This window comes from Amblyomma americanum, chromosome 5 (genome assembly GCF_052857255.1).
Source record: "Amblyomma americanum isolate KBUSLIRL-KWMA chromosome 5, ASM5285725v1, whole genome shotgun sequence".
Classification (NCBI taxonomy): Eukaryota; Metazoa; Arthropoda; class Arachnida; order Ixodida; family Ixodidae; genus Amblyomma; species Amblyomma americanum.
In genome coordinates this window covers 168,683,756-168,710,589 of record NC_135501.1, presented here as the reverse complement: position 1 = coordinate 168,710,589, position 26,834 = coordinate 168,683,756, and the positions used below count along the sequence as shown (strand labels likewise).

The window sequence follows — 26,834 nt, the reverse complement described above, 5'->3', positions numbered from 1 at the left end:
AGTTTACCTGCAGTTTTCTACACTGCACCCAAAAACTAAGGTGCGTAATCAACAGAAGTGTTGAGACGCGGAGCCTTCACACAACCTCGGTACGCATTCCGCCAAAGCTGCAAGACAGGCGCTGCGCTACATAGAAGCACGGACGTTCACTAAAAACCACCGCTATCCAAGCTGGTTGTCAGTCTGGTAACTGTGGAGGGCCTATTTCCCAAGAGTCAGTGCGCGAAAGGGCCCTCGGCAGCGGCGTCAGAGGAGGATGGCTTGCAGAGTGAGTGAGTAAGAACTTTATTTGCTGGTGGGCGAGGGACTCGCTTCGCAGCATCAGTTCCCAGGCTTCTCTACTTCTTATGTTCTCCTTGGCGCCCGGGGAACCAGGGCATTGCCAGATTATGTGGTCTAAAGTACCCCTCTCTCCACATGTCGCGCATTTATCGTCGGCTCTTTCCTCCACTTGCGTGTGGTAGAGCCAGACGGGGTTCGGGAAGTTCCCAGCTTGCAGGCGCCGCCATGCGACTGCCTCCCTGTTTGTTAGCGCTCGGTCCGGTAGTGGCAGGGACCGTCTACCAAGTCTATAGTGCTCTATGATCTCTTTGTATGTCTGCAGCCTCTCGTCCATCCCTTCGCAACCAGGCGGCTCTGCGGCTGCCCGCTTGTACATGCTTTCGGGCAGTAGTTTTAAACCGAGTTAAGGGTAGAAAGGCTAGCGGAAGTGTGTGTACCGAAGGTTTTTGCGTAGAAATTTTGGAAGGCTTTTACCTTGCGTATTGCTGAAAGTTTTTGGTGTAGGATTTTTGGCGGGCGTTTACGTTGCGTAGTGCCGAAGGTTTTTGTGTAGGAATTTTGGTGGGCTTTTACGTTGTGTAGTGCCGAAGGTTTTTTGTGTAGTAATTTTGGCGGGCTTTTACGTTGCGCAGTGCCGAAGGTTTTTGTGCAGGAGTTTTAGCGGGCGCTAACGTTGACTAGTGCCGAAGGTTTCTTCTCTACGAATTTTGGCGGGCTTTTACGTTGCGTAGTGCCGAAGTTTTGTGTAATATTCTTGGCGGGTTTTTACGCATAGGAATTTTGGCGGGCTTTCACAAGTCGGCCGGACGATGGGTCGGCAAGCTAGGAAAGTTAAGGAGGACAAGGACGGGGAGTTAGTACAGTGCCAGGAGTGCGACCGTTGGTGTTACTTAGATGAGACAGGGTTCGGGAGCTTAGCCGAGGCGGATGAGGCTAGCTTCGTGTGTAAGATGTGCAAGCGGTTTGGGGACGCCGTTCATGCTTTAAAAGGGGAATGGGAAGCCGGGTTTAATGCACTTAATGCGGACCGGCAGGTCGAACGAGAGGCACGGATTAAGCTGGAAGCTCAGGTCGCCGATTTGATTAAAAAGGAGGAGAATAATGCCGCCCTGTTGAAGCGAATGGTGGGCGAGATTAAAGAAGAGCGGGAAAAGCGGACCCAGCTAGAAAAACAGGTTGAAGCGCTCAGGTCGCGGCCGGCTGGGCACCCCAGTTCGGAGAAGGGTCAGGTGGGGGACGAGGCTCGTCGATCGTACAGTGCTGTAGTGCAGCGAGCATTGAGTGAGAAAAATGAGAACGAAATGAAAAAGGTTAAAGCGGGCATGGAAACTCGCGACAATAGCATACAGCGGCAGGAGAGTCAGCTAGAGCGATCCGGAGGCCAACAGATGGAATTAGGAAGCGAACGTTTGGGGCGCAGGAGAGTTCTGGTGGTCGGGGACTCGAATGTAGCGAGGGTTGAGGGAGGTGTTCTGATGGCAGTGAAGGCAGACAGGCGGGTGCAGGTGGAGGCTCAGTCGGGAAAGTGCATGGTGGATGCAATGGCCAGAGCCCGGGAGGTGGTGGTGGGCAGCATGGATGGCGAACACCTTGTGGTCATCCATGCTGGTCTCAATGATGTACTGCAGGGGAGGAGCCAGAATCTTGAGACGCAGTTGGAGGTGGGGATGCGTAGGCTTAGAGAGGCCTCTGAGAGTGTGCATGTAACCATATGCACAATCCCAGTGGTCCAGAGGCAGGCTCGCGAAACGGAAAGGAGGGTCGTGGAGACTAATCGGGTAATTAGGCTATTGAGTCGACGACTAAGATACGAGGTGATGGAGGTCAACAGGGAAGTGTACGAGGTTAGGCCCCACCCTTTTGCACAGGATGGCATCCACTACGGTGGTGCCACTGGCAAGAAGGTGGGTAGTAGGATAAGTCGCCAGGCAACAGCTTTTTTGGGGGGACCCAGAGCTCTGAAGGAACCAGTGTAGAGAAGGAAGAATTAAGATCAAACGGACAATGGAACCATAGGGGAAGAAAGAGACGCAAGCGCCAGGGCCAAGTTAATTCAGATATAGGTTTCATTAACATGCAAGGTGGCAGGAATAGACTGAAATGGGAGGAAATAGAAGAACAGTTAAGACAGGAGGAATTAATGGTATATGGTTTAGCTGAAACACATCTTAGAGACATGGAGCAACCACCCTGTAACCCAGACTACGCATGGGAATATTGCAATAGAACAGAGGGCAGCAGAAAGGGAGGTGGAATTGGGGCATTCATTCATAAAAGTATGAATTTTCAAAGGGTTAGACTGGGATGCAGGGAACATTTATGGCTAAAAGGAACAGTGGCAGGCAAGCAAACACTCCTTGGCTTTGTATACCTGTGGACAGGGGTTAATGCCAAAGAGGAAAACAGGAAAATGTTAGAATGTATTGCAAGCGACATTGATGAGCTAGGAGGACAGGGCGAGATAATTATATTAGGCGACATGAATGCACACATAGAAGACCTGGATGGGTACACGGATTCGACAGGAAGCATGCTGCAGGACATGTGTGACAGGCATGATTTAGTTGTATGCAACAGCACCGAGAAGTGTGAAGGGCTCATAACATGGGAGGCGGGGAGTTTGCACTCGACGATAGATTATGCACTAATGTCACAGAGGATGTATAACAGATTAGGGGTAATGAGCATAGATGAAGATGGTTCCAGAAGTCTAGGTAGTGACCACAAGCGTATCAAGTTGAGCTTCAGAAGAAAAAGCAATGTAGGACTGAATCAAGATAAACAATCAGGGGGAAATTTTTACTCAGAAAAGCAATTGGAAGTAGCAGCCAAACAAATCGAGAAAGTAATTTTTGAGGATAGTGAAACAGAATGGACTTATACCAAATTAACTCGATTACTGGAGCTAGAGCTAGCTAAGGTGCGAGTAAAGCTAAAAGGGAAAAGATGCAAACCCAAGAGTTGGTGGGATGAGGAGGTCAAGAGGGCAATAGAAAAGCGCAAGGAAGCATCCAGGGAACACAGATATTCCAAGAAGAGGGGGGAACCAAAACCCGAAGTAGACAGAAAATGGGATACCTTCATAAAGTGTAGAAGGGACGCATCCTATTTGATTAATGAGAAAATTAGAAGAAAGGGTGCCCAATGGATGTCAAAAGTAAATAAAAAGGATAGAAAAGCAGCCCAAAAATTCTGGAAACATCTAAATGCAATGAGTAATAAAACTAGGCTAGAACAAAGGTTTATTGTTACAGATGAGGGTATTCGACTAGAAGGGGATGAAGCAATAAAACGCATAGGAACAAGGATGACGGAAAAATTTTCAGCAAAGCACGTGGTACATAATTTATCGAAGGAGGATAGACCGGTTACAGCAATAGCTTCACTTGAGCAAGGAGAGTGGGAAAGGGCAGAGAAGAAGGTTCCTAGTGGCACATCAACAGGACCAGATGGTATCCCGATTATGTTGATAAAGAAGTTAGGACCAAAATCCAAGCAAACATTAATACAGGTAGTGAACAAAATGATAGTGGATGAGAAAGTTCCCGATGAATGGCGATTAAGTAGAATGAACATGATATATAAGGGAAAGGGGGACAAAGCAGACGTAAGTAACTATCGCCCCATAACAGTGACATCTGTGGTTTACAGGGTGGTGATGCAAATTATAAAGGATAGACTGCAGGCTTGGGTGGAGAACGAGGGGGTGTTAGGGGAACTACAGAATGGGTTCCGGAAACAAAGGAGGTTGGAGGACAATCTATTTTCATTGACACAGTGTATAGAAATTGCGGAAAAGGAACATAGGCCCTTATTGCTAGCATTTCTGGATATTAGGGGAGCCTATGACAACATTACTCAGGAGCATTTGTGGGACATATTGGGCACATTGGATGTGGAAAATGGAGTAATTAATCTTTTAAAAGATATATATAGAGGTAACAGAGTGCTCATAAAATGGGAAAAAAATGTATCAGGGCCTGTAGAGATCAAGCGGGGGCTTAGACAAGGATGTCCTCTGTCCCCTTTGTTGTTCATGTTGTACCTGCAAGGTTTGGAGGCCAAGCTAGAGGGGAGCGGACTAGCCTGAATCGTTTAAATATGTCTGCGTCACTGAGTGCTACTTTCGGGGTCAGCCTATATAAATCGGGTTTGTTTTAAAATTTCACGCGTTTATTTGCGGATGCAAGGTATCTCGCTTTGGTCGTTACCGTCTAAAGGAGTCTCGTTGCCTTGCGGCAGCGCTGTAGTAGCAAACCCCAGATACTTCTGTGGCGCAACGGACCGACGGGAAACTGTCGAACCAGCTTTTTGAGAGCGTTAGCTCTTATTACTCGCATTCAAGCGTTTCTTGTCCGTTCAAGATTTCAAGATGGCAGACGGTCATGCGATCAAATTGCTGCAGCACCGTGTAAAATGTGACCCCCCATCATGTGACCGCACGCGCGCAATCGTCGGGCCGCCACAGCCGCCGATTTGCCGCCTATGCTGGCGTTCCGATATATGAATATATACCGTCTGAGTGGGTGCTGAGACTGGTGCCAAATGACAGCAATTTAAAACAAATGTCTGCACAAACGTTTTGTTCTTTAATCAGCGACATTGTGCAAAAATAATATTAATGCGAAAGCATTACTAGGCCATGTGGACATGGTCGTGTCCGCAGCAGTTGTGAGGAACTTATAATTAGAAGAATAAGCGCCAAACGAATGGTTGTAATCGAAAGAAGATGATGTGAGGCTGATGTCGAAAAAAGAATTGTGTCCAAAAGTATATTAGTCAATTAAATTGAGCCAAAAATGTCCAAAAATTGAGCGGAGCCAGGGCAACGTGGGGCGGCAAATTGGAAATCTCAAAATGGGCAATTCATGGAACTTGAATAACTAAGACAATTAATTGTGGCGATATGGACACTGGGTGAATTTACATCAGTGCTTAATCGAGTAAATGTGACGAGAAGGGACAAGTGAAGCAAACAGAGGCCGAGAGAGGCAAATAGAAACGAGGAGGCGTCAATGCTTCCGCATTCCTCCAATGCATTTTACCACAGTGACCTCAAACGTTTTCCAGCGTGCAGATCCTTTCCATGGCTAGGTGTGTCGCGGTACGTGCTCAGCTGCCTGAGGGCGTACATTTATTATTTTTTTTCTCGCTAACCACATCCGTTAAAACAGAGTTAATGCTTTCGAATTAAAAATGGATAGGTTCAGGCACATGCCAAAGGAAAGTTTTGGTCCAGGCACCGTGTGGCCGCCAGCCACCTTTCTGGCGCGCGCACTGCCACGTCATGCGGTGAAGGAACAACCCGCCTAGCCGAGAGAAGCATTTACCACGTTGGATTTAAAGAAGCAACCTGTGTTACTGTTAAAAATTTGGGACAGCGTACTTCCTAGAACAGGCTGTGAAAGTCTGAAACGTCATTTTAAAGGCGCTCAATTTTTGAAACACGCAAAACATACACGAAGTAGTCGCACCCCCCCCCCCCCCCCCCCCCCCCCCCCCCCCCCCCCCCCCGACTTTAGACTGCTTTATACCGTAGTGGAGCGCGACATTTAGAAACACACGTAAACACAAATTTCGGAAACATTCTGCTCGTCTCGCACAGTACCCCTGGGAGCAGCCATTCGTTACCAGTCGGTCACTGCTTTGAAGAAGACTGTGACAAAGTATGCAACGTGTCATTTCGAAGCTATCTGTTTACAACTTCACGATAAATATGCCTCGTGAACCCGGACATACCCCTAACAGCTGGTCTTCCTCCGAATCACACAATAGTCTCGCTGAGTCAGACATGCAGCGACCTCCTGTATACCATTCAAAAACCGCACAGCCTAGGAAGCTCTACACGAAAAGCTGTTCCCCAAACGGCATGATAAGCGAACGAAAGCACATCACGCATCATCGCAGACGACGGTGCAGAGGAGAGCCTCCTGTGTTTGTTGACGCACCGAGGTTTCGGCCTGTTAACACCCTGACGAGTTATTCCAAGGTGCAAACTTCACTAAAGGCATTAAAGGAATATAGACACCTTAATTTAGTAGCATGTTCTTTTCTCCACAATGATGCGGAAGACACTACTACGCATGAACCACCACGTGATATTCGCCTACGACCGCTAAATAATTTATAATCGAATATTTTCTGTCGTGCTGTTTCGGTTTCGACAGCAGAACGATGGCTGTGTCCTCAAAGTGCGCTTTTTTGTCACGTGAGGCGTTGGAAAAACGTCCTTGAAATCGCTGCTTCATCGTTTTAATTTACTGCAGGGTTGAAGCTAGCCTTCTTCAAGAACCGGAATAATAGTGAATGTTGAAGTAGCGATTATATTGCCGTTTTTTATTTCTTACGTTACCTGTACGCACATGTTGACGTCACAGTCCTCATTCGACTGTAGAAACCGAAAGCCAAGCAGCACGAGACAAAAATTCAATTATAAATTATTTAGCGGTCGTACGAGAATACCAGGGGGTAATTCACGTATCATAATGCCTTACGTGTCATTACCAACAAGAAAACGCGCACCGAAAAGTTAGGTGTCCGTACTCCTTTAAGCTTTCTCAATCCGGCCACGTCTTTGAATTGAGGGAACCATTGACAAAATGGAAGGAAAGTAGTGACGCTGTCTTCCACATGCCGATGAAAAACGAAGCGCCGGAAAGGAAACAACGGGGGACGTATTCACCGCATTATTCTTATTACATTGTATCGCTACAAAAAGTACGTGCAAGAGGCAGGCAGCCTATTACAGCTTTTTTAAGACAACAAAAAACGCATGAGTGAAGAAAATAACTCCGCAAAACAGGGGGGAGGGCTCATATAAGAAGAGCGTCTTTCTGACTACGAACGATTTAAATCCTACGTTTCCTCCGCTCTTGCTTCCAATTACACGTCGTCGAAAAACGGTACAAGTTTGTCCGCGCAAAATTCCGATCAGTGCGGTGGCACTAAACCACACAGCATGTAGCATTAATTTTTTAAGGGTGTATAGGCGCGCGAAATAAACGGCGAACCTGAAAATGCCGCTCAACTAAGTGCTGCGCGCTCCGAGTTGCCGTCACCATCCGGATCATTATAGACGCTCCCCCCAGAGTGATTTAGGTGCGCACGGTGCGAAGCTATCTGTGCCAATGAATTCGGTAAATATATTTAGCTCACTGGTGGATTTAGATGTGCTTAAGGTGTGCTGCTACACAGTGTCAGGGGTAGTTTACATTGGTAAGTAATATAAGTTTGGAAAACTCAAAACGGAAAGCAATAAATAGGTGCCCAAACAAACACGTCGCTGCGGTCTGTCTTTCGTGAGAGCTGACTATCAGTGAGAAACGTAAGGTTTCGCACTGAAAGGAAGCCAAAGCAGAAAGGCCCAGACATCTCGCCGCTCGTATGAGCACGAACATTCAGGATGGCTAGAAACTTAATACGAAGGAACGATGCTGGCAAGGTGCCATGTTTGCTTATGTCTATTCGCCCTTTTACTCCAGCGCTTGAGCGGTCGCTTCGATATTTATGTTGCCATTATTCGTTGCCCTCGTAAGAAACGGACACCAGGCCTTAACAACTGACGGATTAGAAAGAAGTCTCACCTGAGGATGGCACTTTGTGGTCTGTTCCGCCGCAGGGCGCTTGGGAGAAAGAACGAGCTCGAGGAACAATGTCTCTTGAATGACGCCACTGAGTCCACGGTTGCAATCGCAGCAGCACTACGCTAAAAAATCGGAAATAACCGCACAGCTGGCTGCTGACGTTGAAGGTTCGGCGCACTCGTGGAGTCCAGGTCTTGTGGAGAATTGCTGTTACTGAGTGCACACCTTCGCTGGCAGTACTCAAAACTACCGTAGAGGATGTACCTGGAACGTCGATGAAGAGACACAGTGTGCTGAGGCAGTTCCAGACTGTCTTTTATACCAGGCGATACCAGTTCACTAAGCCTGGAGGGAGTGAGAAGGGGGAGGAGAGGGGGTTGGCGGGAACTTAGGGACCAACAAGGCGACTCCTAGGAACCGGTTGGTACAGCCCTGCGACAAAAGCATTCCAGCGAGCAGTATAGAGACTATTAGCGGAAATGAGTCAGCATTTTAGAGATTTGCTTCCCCCCCAAAAAAAAGATGTGGTTTCTCAGACGACCCTCAAACATTTTTTGTTGAAACCAAAAAAGTCAAGCTCCACTTCAGAGTAAACTAAGGAGTGCCGCGGCATTTGACTTCAATATGGTTGGGGAAAGCTTTCCAAATAGTAATAGTACAAGGGTAGAAAAAAATATAAGCGTTCGCCTCAGCACAACAGTAGGGGCTGGGCAGGAAATGGGCCTTTATTCTCATGCTGGCAGGAGTGTCGTTCTTGGCACTGATCTTCCTTAGCATTAAAAATTTCTGGGAAGATGTCTGCCAGGATAATCTTTTCCAACCGAAAACCCTAGTCCAAAGATGGCAATCTCGCATCCTTGTTCGAAAAGGAAAGGAGTAGATGCCCCTTTCCCTTTGGGTCATTCCATGGGAAATGACCGTCACTGATTGTGTTGAAAAAAACACTCAGGAAATTGTTGATTATATGAATACGGATTTTCTGAAGTATTTTCGCGGAAAAAAAATTTCTCGCGTAAGCGCCTTCCGAAGTTTTGCGAACACGCGAAAGTTGCTCGCAGGTAATTATTTTTAAATCAGGTGTGAAAGCAGACTAATTAACAAATTCTATTTTATATTATCGCATATGCATCGTTCTTCGACGCAACATCACTAGTGCCCCGTTGTACGACATTGCTGCTTTTTCTCGCTACAGTAAAGAAGCAAAAATGGTGCGTTTTCAGAATTTTTTATTATAAACTTCGTTCATGTTTCAGTCGCAATAAAATTTTTTACTGTTCACTTGGTGGTAGAGGTCTGCCAAAAATATTTTGAACTTTCTTTAAAGAGTATTTTTTAGAAAATCAGTCCCAAAGTTGGCAAAAAGCGATGCTTTTCTTAGATTGAGAACTAAATTAAACATAAAGGTCCTCGAGACAAAAATACTGGGTATTACTCAGTAAACACATTCACTTATCAGATTGCAATCCAAAATGTTTTGTTAGAGTAAATTTTGTCTGACGCGAGAAAAAAAAAAATTGAAATTTCACTACCAGTGTCATGGGGTCGGCACTACAAAAATGCGCTTTCACTGCATCACACGTGCGCTGCACCGACCCTTTTTTTGGCATGCATGTATACTTTAGGCCTTTGCCAAGCGAGCACATTCTCAGTCAGTTGATGCCAGTTCAAATTCTTCTTGAACGAGGTACTACTCTCAGTTTAACACTGAATTTTGGCCACAGCGTGGCCAGGTAAACAAATAAAACATCGATGTGACGCCCATTGTGTGGCAGTTAATCGTAACCTTTTCAGAGGCATAAGAACGACATGATCATTTCTTCCCTCTTTTCTTACATCAGAACGAAAATATGGCTTAAACGGGCCCCTGGACACTTATAGCAGGAGGCTATAAGCTGCAAATAAAAAATTTGTCTGCATACTTGCTCTCTCCTTTTGTTTTCTAATCCACTCATTTCATAAACATTTGAATCTTTCGTTTCAATATGAGGTGACCCGTGTGTTCTCGTCTCCTTCTTGACTTGAATTTCTTGGACGTTTAATATTCATGTGATGCCAACACGAAGTTTTGAAGACGTCGCTGGCCTGAAGTAGTGGAACTCTCCCGTTCCTTTCAACGTGATTGTCATGGCGAATCGGGAAGCCAGTTCTATTCTTTTTTCTTGTATTTCTGTGTTGGGTACCCAGATTACTCTAACTATTTTGACATTATTTTTTTGTCCAGGTAAAAAGGTCCTCTGTTGATGTAATTTTATCCTGATATGGCATCTGCAAGCTTGCTCTCGCGTCGAGACGTTTCAGTATACCACCGACACCATCCCATGCACTTTTTCCGAGTGATTGTAGTGAAGAAATTCCATTCTGCCAAAAGACTGATCTTTTCCCTGGTAGCAGAGATGGAGAAAGTACATTTTATTCTTATACTGTGATGCCACGCCATCAGAAAAATTGCAATTTTTTTTTACACAAATGTACTTTTACAGTAAAACCAAAACACGGCAATAGCACCAACCGTTATTTTACTACCGTTTACGCTGAAAAAATAGCATTGACCCACATATACTGGATCCATAGTTTACAGGCGCACCCAAATTGAGCTGCAGTGCGTAGCTCTTACTCAGTGAAAGCACAGTTGGGCAGTGCCACCCAGTAACACTGGTTGTGAAATTAAAAAAATTTTTTTTCGTGTCAAACAAAATTTACTCGAACAAAACATTGTGTATTGTAACCTAATAAGTGTATGTGCTTGCTGAGTTATCTCAACTATGTTAATCTCAAGGACCTTTATGCTTAATTAAGGTCTCAATCTAACAAAAAGCATCACTTTTTGGCAACTTCGGGACTGATTTTCTTAAAAGCACTCTTTAAAGAAAGAAAAAACATTTTTCAGTGAAAATACTTCGGAAAAACGGTATTCACATACTCGAAAATTACCTGACCTTTTTTTTCAACAAAATCGGTGATAGTTGCTTTTGCGGCCTGGGACGTTTCCCATGGAATGTCCCACAGGGAAAGGCACATCTCCCCCTCTCCTTTTCCAAACAGGATGCGAGATTGTGGTCTTGTAACAAGGGTTTTCGGTTGGAAAAGATTATCCTGGAAGAAATCTTCCGTGAAATTTGCAAGTTAAGAAAGTTTAGTGCGAGCAAAGCCACTCCTGCAAGCACGAGAACAAAGGCCCATTTCCTGCCTAGCCCCTACTGGCACACCGCCGCGACCCCTCTACACTTTGTTGTACCATTGTACTCTTTCGCCAGCTTTCTCGGAACAATCTTGAGGCCATCTGCCGCGGCACACCTTAGTTTACTCTGAAGGGGAGCTTGACTCATTTCGTTTCAGAAAAAAAAACGGGAGAGGGTCGTCAAAGATACCATACTTTTTTTTTTTTAGAAACCAGGCCTTGTGAAAATGCTGACTCAGATTTCCGCGAATGGTCCATAGTGCTGGCTGGAATGCTCTTGTGACAGGGCAGTACCACCCGGTTCCTAGGCTTCGCCTTATTGTTCCCTAAGCTATCGTTCCCTAAGGAAACGACCATTGACACCTGCGTAATGTCGCAGGGGATGCACAGCGAGCTCTAAATAATGGAAATAGACGAAGAGGGGAAGTACAGACTCGGAAGTGATCATAAGCGTTTCAGTCTAGAGTTGGGAGTCCTGCTCAAAAGAGAAATGCAGGGAAGTTAAGAGAGTAGGCAAAATTAAATGACGAACAAATAGCCCAAAGAGCGGCCTGCATAGAGTAAGCAACAGAGAAACATCCCATGGAAAAGTGGGATTATAATCAATTAGAACTACTCATTAGTACAAAAATAAAACAAGTAAATAGAGTAAACGCTGGAAAGGAAACAGGAATATTATAAACAAAAACGTAGCATATGGACGGGACGTAGAAGGGCGAAGACAGGATGGTTGCTACACTTACAACTGAAATGAATGAAATGCGACAGTAAACCACACCCCATCGCAGAGCAACAACACGCATGCGCATAACATAAAACAAGGTAAAAACAAACTGATAATCTTAAAACGTGTGGAAAAAGATAAAAAAGGAGAAAAGAGAAAGAGCGATAGATAATAAAAGGTGCTAAGAAAACTCAAGTGCGTTTTAAAAACTACAATTCCTTCTCCATCAGATACACAGATGGGGTACTAATGCACGTACCTTCACTACATTTCGAAATTTCCTGGGCTTCCAAGGTTTTCCTAGCCAATTGGGTTTTACCACGCCCTACAATCTTAGTACTATTAAGCAGGGAAAAACAACCATTGCACTTCTTGCAATGCACTGGTACATGTTCTCCAGTTTGTTGGCGAAGTGAAGAGGCATGTTCACCCAGCCTCACGTTTAGACACCTGCCGGTCTGCCCAACGTACACAGACCCACATCGGAGAGGGAACTGATAAACAATATCTGTTGCGCATGCGACGTACGGTTTTCTATATTTTGTGCCACAACCTGGTTCTCTTTCCCTCTCTCGGATCTGCTAAAGCACATAGCATTGCCAGCTTGAGTGGCGTAGAAAACACGACGTCACCCACAAATTTCGCTGCCACTCTCTTCAAGTTGTGGGAGAGCCTGTGTACATATGGCATAACTTCAAACTTCCTATTCTTTTGGTCACCTGGTGTGATACGACGTAACAGAAGCTCTTGTTTTTCTTTTAGCAGTTTCTTTCTGAGAGCATCTGCAACTGCCACAAGAACATCGGCAGGGAAGCCTGCTTCCTTAAGTCTCTCGACCTGAATGTCAAAACTTCTTCCCACTCTATGAGGGCATGACTTTACAAGTGCTGGCCTAAAACATGTAGCTGCTATGCCTCGCTTTATGAGCTTCGGATGGCAAGAGTCGCAAGGCAGAAGCGCTTTTTTTGGATCGAGGTTCGTAAGCCCAGCAAATTTGCCCACCAGTATTAAAATACAGGTGAATATCTAAAAACTGAATGGAATCATGAGCCGGTAGTTCAATGGAGAAGTTCAATGAATTCATGATTCCTTTGAAACGTGTTAGGAACGAGTCTGCTACTAAAACCAAGTCATCTCTAGGAGAAAGTTTGAGGACAACAAGAAAATCATCGACATATCTAAAAATACGCACAATGTGCTCGTCACTCAACTGAGACTGAAGCAATCGTCCAAACTTATCGAGAAAAATTTCGCAAAGCACAGGGGCGACACTTGACCCAATACAAATGCCACGTTTCTGAATGTAGAAATGCTGTCTATGGTTAACAATCGTGAAATTTAGGTACATATACAGGAGTTCCAAAAAAGAATCAATGCTGACACCGCCAGAATTCTGAAAGGACACCGGTCCCGCCTCTTCAATGCACTCCCTTACCGCAATAAACAGTTTGTCGTGCGGCACCGAGTAAAAAAGTTCCTCAATGTCCACAGATAAGGCCGAATTAGCACCGCACAAATCACCCCGCAGGATGTCAACTAGCACAGCCGAGCTGGCGACTTTGAAAGGGTCCACAGTAACAAGCCTGCTCAAGTGACCCTGGAGGAACTTGGCTAGTCGAGCTTGCCAGCTGTGTCTCTCTGTGATGATGGCTCTGAAGGACAGTCCGGCTTGTGCGTTTTTGCGTTGAAAGAAACTTTCAAAGCACTGCCCTTGCAGTTTCTCACTTCCCTCTCCAGCTTGTCCAGCTTACACTCTTGCAGCAACTTCAACGCTCTGGTCCTAGCCTTAGCCGGCTTAAGAAGCGAGCGCCTGAAGTTCTTCTCAATAGCGTTGGCCGCCTTCGCTTCATACATCTCACGAGGAAGAATGACAAAGCCTCCATCCTTATCTGCGAGCATCAAAGCCAACTTTGAATCACGAAAGTGCCCAACAACACTCTTCACCTTTGTGAGGCTCTTTTTCCCCAGCTTGTACGTCTTGTCAACTGTGTCAACAGCCTCCGAAATGCAATGTGCTCTCTCATCACGGCTCGCCTTGTCGGCAATTCTGTGAACTGAAGCAAGGATTTCATGCTTGGGAACAGTTACCTCAAGGCAAAACTTCGGGCCTTTTTCTAGAACCCGCTGAACTTCGCTTGGTACAGAACTATCCCCCAAGAACGTAACTGGAACCTTGCCTACCTGCTTCTTGGACTTCTTCGGAAGTATTGAAGTTGCTTCTGCCACAACCACTCCGTCAATATGGTTGCATTGCCTTGAAAGTCTCGGAGAATCTTGAAGCCTGCCGAACCACCTCCTCGCGAGTTCAGGCACAGCAACCGGAGCCAATCCTGAAGAAGACCAACTTGTTTCCAACACTCTGCTTTTATGATTTTTGCTATCCGCTTCCAGTGGCCTGTGGAAGGACCAACCACACCGAACATGCCGGCGACAACAGGAGGACACCACTGTTTCCGTAGGCAGTAATTGAAGAGTCGAGCTCGGCATGTCGTGGTTGCAGTAAGGGTTGCACATAGCGCACATTGCTCATTGATTGGACGAGAACAATAAACAGAGCCCAATGTAGAAGAAATGAAACTTAACAGAGTATACTGAGGGGCCAGTTGGTCAGACGTATTATAAACGAAAACGTAGCATATGGACGGGACGTAGAAGGGCGAAGACAGGACGATTGGTACACTTACAACTGAAATGAATGAAATGCGACAGTAAACCACACCACATCGCAGAGCAACAACACGCATGCGCATAACATAAAACAAGGTAAAAACAAACTGATAATTTTAACGTGTGGAAAAAGATTAAAAAGGAGAAAAGAGAAAAAGCAATAGATAATAAAAGGTGCTAAGAAAACTCAAGTGCGTTTTAAAAACTTCAATTCCTTCTCCATCAGATACACAGATGGGGTACTAATGCACTTACCTTCACTACATTTCGAAATTTCCTGGGCTTTCAAGATTTCCCCAGACTTCCCTAGAGCCTCACAAAGGTGAAGAGTGTTGGGCACTTTCGTGATTCAAAGTTGGCTTTGATGCTCGCAGATAAGGATGAAGGCTTTGTCGTTCTTCCTCGTGAGATGTATGAAGCAAAGGCGGCCAACGCTATTGAGAAGAACTTCAGGCGCTCGCTTCTTAAGCCGGCTTAGGCTAGGACCAGAGCGCTGAAGTTGCTGGAAGAGTGTAAGCTGGACAAGCTGGAGAGGGAAGTGAGAAACTGCAAGGGCAATGCTTTGAAAGTTTTTTTCAACGCAAAAACGCACAAGCCGGATTGTCCCTTCAGAGCCATCATCACAGAGAGACACAGCTGGCAAGCTGGACCAGCCAAGTTCCTCCAGGGTCACTTGACCAGGCTTGTTACTGTGGACCCTTTCAAAGTCGCCAGCTCGGCTGTGCTAGTTGACATCCTGCGGGGTGATTTGTGCGGTGCTAATTCGGCATTATCTGTGGACATTGAGGAACTTTTTTACTCGGTGCCGCACGACGAACTGTTTATTGCGGTAAGGGACTGCATTGAAGAGGCGGGACCGGTGTCCTTTCAGAATTCTTGCGGTGTCAGCATTGATTCTTTTTTGGAACTCCTGTCTATGTACCTAAATTCCACGATTGTTAACCATAGACAGCATTTCTACATTCAAAAACGTGGCATTTGTATTGGGTCAAGTGTCGCCCCTGTGCTTTGCGAAATTTTTCTGGCTAAGTTTGGACGATTGCTTCAGTCTCAGTTGAGTGACGAGCACATTGTGCGTATTTTTAGATATGGTGATGATTTTCTTGTTGTCCTCAAACTTTCTCCTAGAGATGACTTGGTTTTAGTAGCAGACTCGATCCTAACTCGTTTCAAAGGAATCATGAATTCATTGAACTTCTGCACTGAACTACCGGCTCATGATTCTATTCAGTTTTTAGATATTCACCTATATTTTAATACTGGTGGGCAAATTTGCTGGGCTTACGAACCTCGATCCAAACAAGCGCTTCTGCCTTACGACTCTTCCCATTCGAAGCTCATAAAGCGAGGCATAGCAGCTACATGTTTTAAGTCAGCACTTATAAAGTCATGCCCTCATAGAGTGGGAAGAAGTTTTGACATTCAGGTCGAGAGACTTAAGGAAGCAGGCTTCCCTGCCGATGTTCTTGTGGCAGTTGCAGATGCTCTCAGAAAGAAACTGCTAAAAGAAAAACAAGAGCTTCTGTTACGTCGTATCACACCAGGTGACCAAAAAAATAGGAAGTTTGAAGTTATGTCATATGTGCACAGGCTCTCCCACAACTTGAACAGAGTGGCAGCAAAATTTGGGGTTGACGTCGTGTTTTATACGCCCCTCAAGCTGGCAATGCTATGTGCTTTAGCAGATCGAGAGAGGGGAAGAGAACCAGGTTGTGGCACAAAACATAGAAAACCGTACGTCTCATGCGGAACAGATATTGTTTATCAGTTCCCTCTCCGATGTGGGTCTGTGTACGTTGGGCAGACGGGCAGGTGTCTAAACGTGAGGCTGGGTGAACATGCCTCTTCACTTCGCCAACAAACTGGAGAACACGTACCAGTGCATTGCAAGAAGTGCAATGGTTGTTTTCTCGTGCTTAATAGTACTAAGATTGCAGGGCGTGGTAAAACCCAATTGGCTAGGGAAATCTTGGAAGCCCAGGAAATTTCGAAATGTGGTGAAGGTACGTGCATTAGTACCCCATCTGTGTATCTGATGGAGAAGGAATTGAAGTTTTTAAAACGCACTTCAGTTTTCTTAGCACCTTTTATTATCTATCGCTCTTTCTCTTTTCTCCTTTTTTTTTTCTTTTTCCACACGTTTTAAGATTATCAGTTTGTTTTTACCTTGTTTTATGTTATGCGCATGCGTGTTGTTGCTCTGCGATAGGGTGTGGTTTACTGTCGCATTTCATTCATTTCAGTTGTAAGTGTAGCAACCGTCCTGTCTTCGCCCTTCTTCGTCCCGTCCTTATGCTACGTTTTTGTTTATAATATGTCTGACCAACTGGCCCCTTAGTATACTCTGTTAAGGAAACAGGAAGCCACGAAGTTGGTGGAATAAGGAAATTAGGGAGGCCATCGAACAACGACGGTTGGCAACACGGGAACACAGAGAAGCAAAGAGGGCGCAGTTATCTCAAGAGGAAAAAGGCCAAAAATGGGAATCGCATCGACAAAAGAAACAACAAGAGCAGGTCCTCGTCCAGGCTAAAATAAAGCAGTCCTCTGATCGCTGGCTGGCTGCAGTTTGTGCTCCCTAACGAAACTGAGCACGTACCGCGAGGCACCTAGTCAAGGCAACTACAGTCGTACAGTGCCGCTGATTAAAGAACAAAACTTTTGTGCAGACATTGTTTTAAACTGCACACATTTGGCAACAGTCTCGGCACACATATCTATCGGAACGCCAGCAAAGGCGGTAAATCGGCGGTTGTGCAGGCCCGACGACTGTGCGCCTGCGGTCATGTGAGGAGGGGGGGGGGGTCAGATTTGGACGGTGCTGCAGAAATCTGATCACATGACTGGCCGCCATCTTGATATCTCCGATGGACGAGAAACGTTCGAGTGCCAGAATTAAGAGCTAGCGTTCTTAAAGGAGCATAGACGCCTAACTTTTGGTGTTGGGTTTTCTTGTTTGTGATGATGCGTTAGGCATTATTATACGTGCCGGAGCCCACCACTACGGCACCTATTCTTCCTTTCTTCTTTCACTCCCTCCTTTATCCCTTCCCTTACGGCGCGGTTCAGGTGTCCAACGATATATGAGACAGATACTGCGCCATTTCCTTTCCCCAAAAAACCAATTATTATTTCACTCCCTGGCTGCGCATCGATGGAGGAGAAACTGGAGGAGAAACGCTAAAGGCGCCCTTGTGCGGTTCGATGTCAGTGCACTGTCAGTGCACGTTAAAGATCCCCAGGTGTTCGAAATTGTTCCGGAGCCCTCCACAACGGACCTCTTTCTCTCTTTCTTCTTTCACTCCCTGGTTGTGCTTCGATGGAGGAGAAACGCTATAGGCGCCCCTGTGCTGTTAGATGTCAGTGCACGTTAAATATCCCCAGCTGGTCCAAATCATTCCAGAGCCCACCACAACGGACCTCTTTCTCTCTTTCTTCTTTCACTCCCTGGCTGCGCTGCATCGATGGAGGAGAAACGCTAAAGGCGCCCTTGTGCGGTGCGATGTCAGTGCACGTTAAAGATCCCCAGGTGTTCGAAATTATTCTGGAGCCCTCCACTATTGACCTCTTTCTTTCTTCTTTCACTTCCTTCCTTCATGGCGTCTGTAGCAGACGCCACTTTACCTCCTCGATTTTGTCGAGCTTTGTGTCTGGTGGCGGATAGATTCTCCTTTCCAGTTCAAACTAATTGGTGTAGTCGTGAAAGGATATAAATCCGTATATCGTGGTCGTGAAAGGATATAAATCCATATATCGTGAAATTTCGGGACTCAATCCGGCTCACTGTTCGGCTGACATAAACACGAGCTATACTGTGATAATATATAATTGGTTTCTGGGGAAAGGAAATGGTGCAGTATCTGTCTCATATATCGTTGGACACCTGAACCGCGCCGTAAGGGAAGGGATAAAGGAGGGAGTGAAAGACGAAAGGAAGAATAGGTGCCGTAGTGGAGGGCTCCGGCATAATTTCGACCACCTGGGGATCTTTAACGTGCACTGACATCGCACAGCACACGGGCGCCTTAGCGTTTTTCCTCCATAAAAACGCAGCCGCCGCGGTCGGGTTCGAAGCTATACTGTGAGCCAACTCGTTTCCCCTGTGCCCTTAGTGTACCGGCAACCATAATAGTTCCACCTCAGTTTGGTTCTATCTCGATGTCTTAGGATTCGTTTTGTCTCCTTGGAAATCCTACCCCGCGCGAAATTGTTTGCAGCGACCTTGAAGTCCATAATTATGGTAACTGCTTTGATGGCGACCATTGCCATGACTTTAGCTGCCTCCTCCGCAGTCCCTGAGTTTCTCGTTTTGACCGAACCGGCAGTTAATGTTTTACCAGAGTCGTTGACGCCCACGGCCACAAAGGAGTCGCCTCCTTTCGTATTCCGCCGCATCTGCATAGGTTGTGTATTCCGAGCCTTCTAGCTTGGCTTCAAGGGCCTTTGGTTTTGCTCTCCTCTTGCCTTCGTGATAAGCAGGGTGCATGTTTTTTTTGGAATAGGTTTAAAAGTCAGCAGTTTTCTCACTTCGGTTAGTAACATTGCCCGCGCTTTTCTATCCGGGATTCTGTCATGTAGTCCTACGTTGCTCAGGATCTTCCACCCCACGGGTGCGGTTGCGAGACTCCTTATTTGTGCAAATCTATGTACCTCGCATAGTTCCATGATGGTGTTGTAGACCCCCAGTTTAAGAAGTCTTTACGCCGGGGTGCATTGGGGCGGTCCCATGGCTGTTTTACCTGCCGGCCTTATGATCCCCTCTATTTAATATAGCCGGATACGATGACATTCTATGGAGCTGCAAAAAGGCGCCGCCACCTACATACTTAGCACGAGTCCCTTCTCTAGAGCGGTGGGAGGATGTAATGGCCAGCTCAGATCCGTTCACGCAATCCTGGCCACTGAGTGGGCTCACAAGGCGGCCAAGAGCCAGGCCCACTGAAGTTTAGTGCTAACAATAAATGTTTTCCCATTTAATACAACCCCTCATGGCGCAGTTCGGGACAGTTACTGCGCCATTTCCTTTCCACAAAAACGGTTTTTAGTTTCATCTATTCCCCTTCATCTGTTCACTCTCCCCGCCGTTGAGGTGTCCAGCAACAAGCAAGAGTGAGAAAGTTACTGCCCTTTATCTTTTCTCACAACAAATTTTTATACTGCACAACTTATTCGGAGCGTAACTGGTGTGATGTGGCAATGATGCGGTTCTTGGAGGAACCCTTCAAATATTCATACCCATGAAAAAAACTAGTTTCAAAATTGGTTTTTGAGGAAAGTAAATGCACAGTAATTGTCTCACATCTCTGTGGACATTCGGGCCTCGTTTTTCCTGCATCGAAACGTTGCCGCCGCCACCGGGTTCGAACCCGGGAACTCCGGCTCAGTAGCCGAACGCGCTAACCAGTTTCTTAAACCTAGTTTTCAGAAAAAGAAAGGCATCGCTTTCCAAGGACACCTCAACCACGCCCTAAAGGAACGTATTACGAAGGGAGCGAAATAAGAGAGAAAGAGTAAGCAATAAAGAAAAGGCTGGAGTTGTGAGCTGAAGAAAGTAAAGATCAGCGTTCATCTAACCGTAGCACCCAAACCTCTACCTTGTCCTACTAGATGCTGTCACTTCGCGTTCGTAGCTTACAGTTCGCTGCAAGAAGTATCGAGGTGGAGTATGGTATTTCATTCATTGACGTTCAGATCGCGTCAGTAAGGTCCAAGTTTGTACTCAGTTTAAAATCAGGCAGCATACTTTCACCGTAATGCACAACACAGTGTTCGACAAGGCCGTCACAACGCCAGTGTAATTCCACTGAAGGACAGAAGTCTGTCTCACTGACATCTAATTAGCCATGTTTGCGAGAGCCGCAGTCACTTGCTCAGCAAACGCTTATTTCGCCTCTCTATCTGAACCTACGCCGCTGCGAGCTGCGTCTGCTGTTCTTGCTCTTATCTTTGTAAAGTTGATATAACATCTTTGACCCTTCACTACAGTTTAGTTATAACGCTTATATATATATATATATATATTATATATTTATTTATTCTTTCTTTTCCAGTCTTGAAGTGGTAACCTGTCCTGCGCTGAAATCCCCACATTGAATCGAAGCAGAAGAGCGCTCCGCTAAACGTGCCATGACGACTGCAAAGCCATCAGTGTCAGACAAACGCACGCCACTAACCCTGCCCTGCACCAGAAGTGAAGCGGCACCAGTGTGTCAGCTGGTTCGACGTGTCGCCGAATATAACAAGGTTCTCTGGAACATGGGCCTTGAGATAAGAGAGGAAAATGGCCTGGGTGAATTGGGCATCGCTCTTGCCCCGAAGGCCGTGGTGGACCCTTGGGAAGACCCACGAATTGAAACCCTCGCCAATATTCTGCTGCGCAACGTCCTCGCCCATCATCGCTGCATTGTGGCTGTAGAGATAACTTTCTTTGTAGCGAGGAGCCCTGTCCTCCTCAGCATTCTTCAAGACAAGTACAGCGTCAGGAAGCTGACCATCTCAGATGTACCGTGCTGGGAAACGAAAGCCTTTGAAACCCTGGAGAAGCTTGCCAACCCCTCGGACCAAAATTATTCAGACGCAGGGGAAAAATACTTCTGCTTCTCTGTCAGACTGCCACTGTTTGTAATCCCCAAGGAGCAGGGCAGCATCAGCCTTACTGCGCTGGATGTCGCCGATCTGGAATTAAGCACCGGCTGCGCAGGACAGTTGATAGACACACTTTTGCAGAATAAGACCATAAGTGACTTAACCGTTGGCTCCTGCGTGTTCACTTATGGCTGCGTCGTCGACCTCCTTCATGGCTTCGTCCTCTACCTACAGAAACACCGCTCGCCGCTCAAGAAGCTGACAGTGCGAACACCCGAGGCCAGCAAGCGTGCACTGGAGTCTCTGGTCAAGGCCATTGCACCAAGGACGACGCTAGAAGAGTTGGTCATCGAAATAGATATCTACGATGGCGAAGTGAAAACCGTCTTTGCCGAAATAATGGCCCGGAACCGCAATCTGCGTACGCTAAGAGTTACGTGGCCGACAAACTGCGTCACGTGGCCGGCAAACTACTTCATGTCCAGCATCCTCGACGGCTTCGAACTTCTCGGCGGAGACACAGCAACAAGGATCGAGCCGTGGCTGTTAGCGCTGCCAGAAAACGATACACTCTTGGCGCTTACCGTAGACCTCTGGCGTTTCTCAAAAGAGGAGTGCGGCATGTTCTTTCACGCCCTCGTGCTCAACAAAGCCCTTCAATGCGTCAACATAGGCTATCTTCCAGCATGCGCTGACCTCAAGGAGATATGCCAAATCATTCGTGATTCCCGCTTGGCGAAGGCCATTCACATTCAAGATCACCCACTGAGCATCGGTAGCCTTCCCATGCTTCCCGAATGCCCCGAGGTGACGTCCCTCACGGTCAGCTCTTTGCACCTCAAAAATTCGGAGATCTTGCGCAGAACCTTCGAAATCCTCGCCTCCTGCAATCACGTCACTTCACTCCGCGTGTGCGTGCAAGACTGCTTCCTTGGTAAGATCCAAGCTGCCATGGCGGCCTATATAATGGAAGCACTCACACTGAAGGACTTAGAAGTGCAAGTCAATCTTGAATACGAGCTCGAAGACCAGCAGCATGACCCTGACGCCGAAAAGTTACTGGTGAACGCGCTGGCATCCAACCTCAGCCTCACCAGAATCGCACTCTATGAGCTGCCTCTGAGCGAAGACAACTGCGAGTTCCTCGCGAACGCCTTTGTCAACAGCCAAAATCTCTCCGAGCTCTCGTTCGAGGCGTTCAGCTGCAAGGCCAACAATGCCTTCTTGCAGACGCTGGTGTCGGGCATCGAAAGCAATTACCGCCTGCTCCGCGCTGATCTGCCAAGTTGCAAAGGCCGTAACACAGAGCTCTTTGCCATTCGCAACATCACGAGGCGCAACGCCAGCCTCGTCACCAGAGCAGCCCGGTTCGTGATGGGTGACCACGATCCTTACAACGCACGCGCGGTCGAGCTGGTGTCGGGACATGAAAGGGTCCTCAGCATCGTTCAAGAAAATGCTGGCGTTGATGCCAGGGAAGCGGCGACGATGGTGAGGCGCGCCTTGGGGCTTCGATGTTTGACGGGTCTCGAAGAGTACATGATTCTGACTGGCGTTGTCAAGCGACGGGTGCAGTGCATCGGCGGACGCGGTCGCTCAGTGCAACTCGACGAACTCAGCTACGACTGCTGGATTCACATCCGCAAATTCCTGACTGTGGCCGACGTTGTGGGAGCTGACTGCTTGTGAAGCTGTGATCGGACATAGTTTGGAGATAAGCTTGCAACGTTGTTCTTAACCTCGTTTTTATGAAGCGAATGAAGTCTATTTTAATTAGTGAACATTTGTCTCGCTTACTTGTGCACCCCACTTAACACTGAGGGTTATGCATGAAATGAAGGCCTCGAATAGGGTTATGCCAACGCATGCGTGGTTGTGTGCACTAGAATAAGCCTTCCCTTAACAGATTTAAAAATACAGCGACCGGTCTTCAAAGCGCGGGAAAAACAATTACTGGTCCTTATCGACTCGGTGAACAGTTTCAATTGTAGTTCGAAACGCATGCATTTAGTTAGGCTGCACACAGGCACACTTGTACGGTGAACTCATCCGACCTTGAATTGCATGTCACCAAAGCTTTAGACAATGAAAATGGAAAGTGAAAACTTCGTCTAAGCCTTGCGTAATCGCCTTCGGCCCTTACTGGTTTCTTCGATTAAGCAAAAGCACTGCTTATTAACATTTTGGTACCACACTGATGTTCCCCATTCTCTCGAAACAATTTACTTTAGCACACCTCATGGTCGCCTTCAAGGATATTTTGTGCGACATTTTGTCTATTCGTTTTATTTAAATATATCAGCGTAATGTAGATTAAATTTCGTTAAGTGTATTATGTGTTGCGGCTTACTCTATACATTCCACGCTGAAGTGTAGGACTATTCGGATAATGCAAACAGCTTTGATCATAACAGAAAACGAAGGCAGTATGCGGTAGTATTGAGAGTATACTGTATAGCTGCTGACGACAATACAATGGTGGCGTTATTTTTTGTTTTTTTCTGACAATGGACAAGATGGCAATTTAATCGGTTTTTCTCATCACGAACAAAAGCCAAATGTAACCGCTCAAACGGCCCCAATGAGTTTTAAAAGCCTAATTCGTTGCTTGTTTTTCCACTCGTTGCTAAGGCTGTGCCCCACCTGTTCGTGCCCTCTCTGCTGAGATACAGGTACAGGAGATCCAGGTACATAACTACGCACCGACGCCCTAGCTCGAGAATATGCCTGTCGAGCAGGGCACACGGACTCTACCCTCTCTCAGCCACCTCGGCCAGAAACCCCCCACCAGGCTCCCTTCTGACGCTCGCTCCGCTCACCCCATCTTAGCATCCCCTTTAAGGGAAATTACACGCGGCCTCATTCCCCCGCTTAGTTACCCCTTCCGTCATAACTTATAGAGGCTGGAGAAGGGCCGCCGCGGTGGCTCAGTGGTTAGGGCGCTCGACTACTGATCCGGAGTTCCCGGGCTCGAACCCGACCGCGGCGGCTGCGCTTTTATGGAGGCAAAACGCAAAGGCGCCCGTGTGCTGTGCGATGTCAGTGCACGTTAAAGATCCCCAGGTGGTCGAAATTATTCCGGAGCCCTCCACTACGACACCTCTTCCTTTCCTCTTTCACTCCCTCCATTCCCCCTTCCCTTACGGCGCGGTTCAGGTGTCCAACGATATATGAGACAGATACTGTGCCATTTCCTTTCCCCAAAAACCAATTATTATTATTAGGTATTCCTTAAAGAAGGATCAGGGCTGGGGCGGCCCTTACCCCGTCAGTCACGTGCCGATGGGCCTCTGAAGAAGATGCAGGTCCCACTACCTGCCCGAATTAATCAACACCGGCTGGAGAGGAGGAAATTCACCACCTGCTTTGGACCAGTAGACACAGTCAACTGGGCACTATATGTCAATCCGGCTTCTGTCTTCCCAGCATGCGTCGGGCGTCCATGGTGGATGAAGTGAAAAGCCGCCAGATTACACTCAAGGCTGCACTAAGGATCTCTCTGCTTGCAACTACACGGGAGCAGCGGCCGGCGCCGGAGACCGCAGCGTCGCCACTCGGCTGCGAGCCCACTCCCGCCGCGGCTGCTCGCTTACTTTTGGCGAAGACGCTACACGAGATGCGTGCAGCCATCATAGCCTCCTGGCCGGCAGCACTCATTAATCTGTACTTGCATAATATGGCAGATAAACGCAACATTAAAGGAGTATCGGCACCTAATTTTGGTGTCATGTTTTCTTCTCTATATTGATGCGGAAGACACGACTACTCATGAATCACCATGTGATATTCGATTACGGCCGCTAAAAAATTTATTGTCGAATTTTTTCTGCCGTGCTGTTTTGGTTTCAACAGCTGAATGATGGCTGTGACGTCAGAGTGTGTATTTGTGTCTCGTGAGGCATGGAAAACGTCCTTAAGATCATTGCTTCATCGTTTTAATTTACTGCAGTGCTGAAGCCAGCCTCCTTCAAGAGCCTGAATGACAGCGATTGAGGAAGCAGCGATTGGTATAAAAACTGTTTTTTATTTTTTTTTTTGGGGGGGGGTCAAAGGAAATGGCGCAGTATCTGTCTCACTTCTCGCCGGACACCTGAGCCAGGGAGTAATGGAAATTGCCGCTGAGCAGCAATTTCGCTCTCCTTCTTCATGGCTATACCACACTGGCAAACGCCCCGCTATATGTACACTCCCACTGACACCACTGCGCATGCGCACAAAATGAGAGGCGCTATCAAGCGGCTCCTGCGCAGCGTCAGGCGGCTACTGTGCTACGGAGGCGCACAGCTGGGCTCGCGCCGGCGCCAGTGCGTCTGCCGCGGCTATGACCGGCGAGGCACGTGCGGCGCCGGCTCCGGCGCGCCAGCTGTGCGCCGTGTGACGTCACTGCTCCTCGCGCATGCGCAGCACGGCTCACCAGGAACCACGCGAAACTGCTCAACTTCGGCCAGTGTAGCTCACGCTACAAAATTCAAAGCCGGAAACACAAATTCCATCTTCAGAACCCTCCTTGTTAAAAAGACTATAATGAGCAAACAAAACAATTAGACAATGCCAATATGACATTCATGAAAACAAGGCCTCCATGTACAAATTATTGTCTTTTTTGAGTGATTCTGGCTTTGTCAATGCCATCGACGGAGCAACTTAGAGATCGTATCGAAACAAAGTGGCAAGAAACGAGAAGTGGCAGCTTGCGCTACAATGCGAGCGACACCATTCCTACCACACACCCTCGCAACGCCTCAAGAGCAGTGCTGGCCGAGAAATTCCGCCAAAACGCGGCTTTCTTAGCGATGTAGCGCACTTAGTGCTTCCGCATTGGTTGCACCGCGGTCAGCCCTGCAACGAGCTCATAAATGTCGAAGCATTTCAGGGATAATAAGCGGAGTGATTTGGGCAGCAATATTTTCCTTATAGCACATAAACAATGAGAGAATAATTTGAGCTGTTAGCTTTAGCAGGTAGTTAGAATTCCGAATGAAACTTTCTATAAGTATGTAAATAGTTCATAGGAGTGGCATTCGTATCCCAAGCCATTCTAAGCGTGCTTTCACTACAGCACCAGGCGGAGCTGACGGCCGCTAGGGAAGACTAGCGGTGGCGCTCACCGCGGCAGAAATTTGACAAGAGCTTCCCTCTGAACCCGACCCCGAATCTCTCGTAATGCGGCCTGTTTTCTAGGCCTTCTCGCTGGCAACCGCGTATGTGAAGCTCTTGCTGCTGCATTCTGGTGGTTATGTTCAGTTCATCAACAGAGCGATGTAGCACCCAGGAGACATACCAGCGTAGAAGTATACCAGTATAACGTACAGCCCCCGTCAAAAGTATACAGCCCAAAGCGTTTGCTTGCGAGGCCTGCAGCCTGCCTAGTTATACATCTTCAGCGACCGTAACCTTTCGAAAGAGGAATGGCTTCATGCTCTCAATCCTCCCAAGCATTGGACTGATAGATGTGCTAAGGAGCCGCGTTAAGCAGCTTAGAAGCAAACTTCTTGGGATGTACATTTTTGACGAAGGCTGTATGCCTGTTGCACACGCGCAGTAGTCCTACCCGGCCACGCATTTGCAACTGTGCATGCGAATTTATAAGTTATGCAATGCTCAGTTATTTGTACAGCAGACACAATTTACGTCAGAAGTGAAATTTCGGATCAATGCAAGTGAAGTTAGGACCCACACATCCCTGTGTGCCAACAGGTGAAGTCAATGTGATCACAGGAATTTCCAGATACGCAATCTAATGGCAAACACGTTACGGAGGTTCCTGCTGCTATGGAGGTGTCTACTATCCCAGTGCGTGCAATGCTGTTTAGCA

General features: G+C 47.0%; 2 protein-coding genes across 5 annotated transcripts in view; both read left to right on the top strand.

The window, feature by feature from the left end:
- Positions 1-204: 204 nt before the first annotated feature.
- On the top strand, positions 205-22,800 carry LOC144133009 (uncharacterized). Of its 2 annotated transcripts, none has more exons than XM_077665793.1 (2): positions 205-268; positions 20,485-22,800. In XM_077665793.1, exon 2 carries the CDS (start codon positions 20,561-20,563, stop codon positions 22,706-22,708), a length of 2,148 nt encoding a protein of 715 aa, XP_077521919.1. In that variant the 5' UTR covers positions 205-268; positions 20,485-20,560; the 3' UTR covers positions 22,709-22,800. The 2 variants fall into 2 exon arrangements, with proteins under 2 accessions (XP_077521919.1, XP_077521920.1); XM_077665794.1 differs by having other exon boundaries at positions 233-276.
- The window catches only part of LOC144133010 (uncharacterized), a 36,929-nt gene continuing 10,305 nt past the window's right edge, over positions 211-26,834 (top strand). For 2 of the 3 annotated variants that reach the window (XM_077665798.1, XM_077665795.1), the window contains exon 1: positions 211-272. The gene's annotated coding sequence lies outside the window, so the exon portion shown is untranslated. The remainder of the gene's footprint in view (positions 273-26,834) is intronic. The other variant, XM_077665797.1, reaches the window with a different exon arrangement.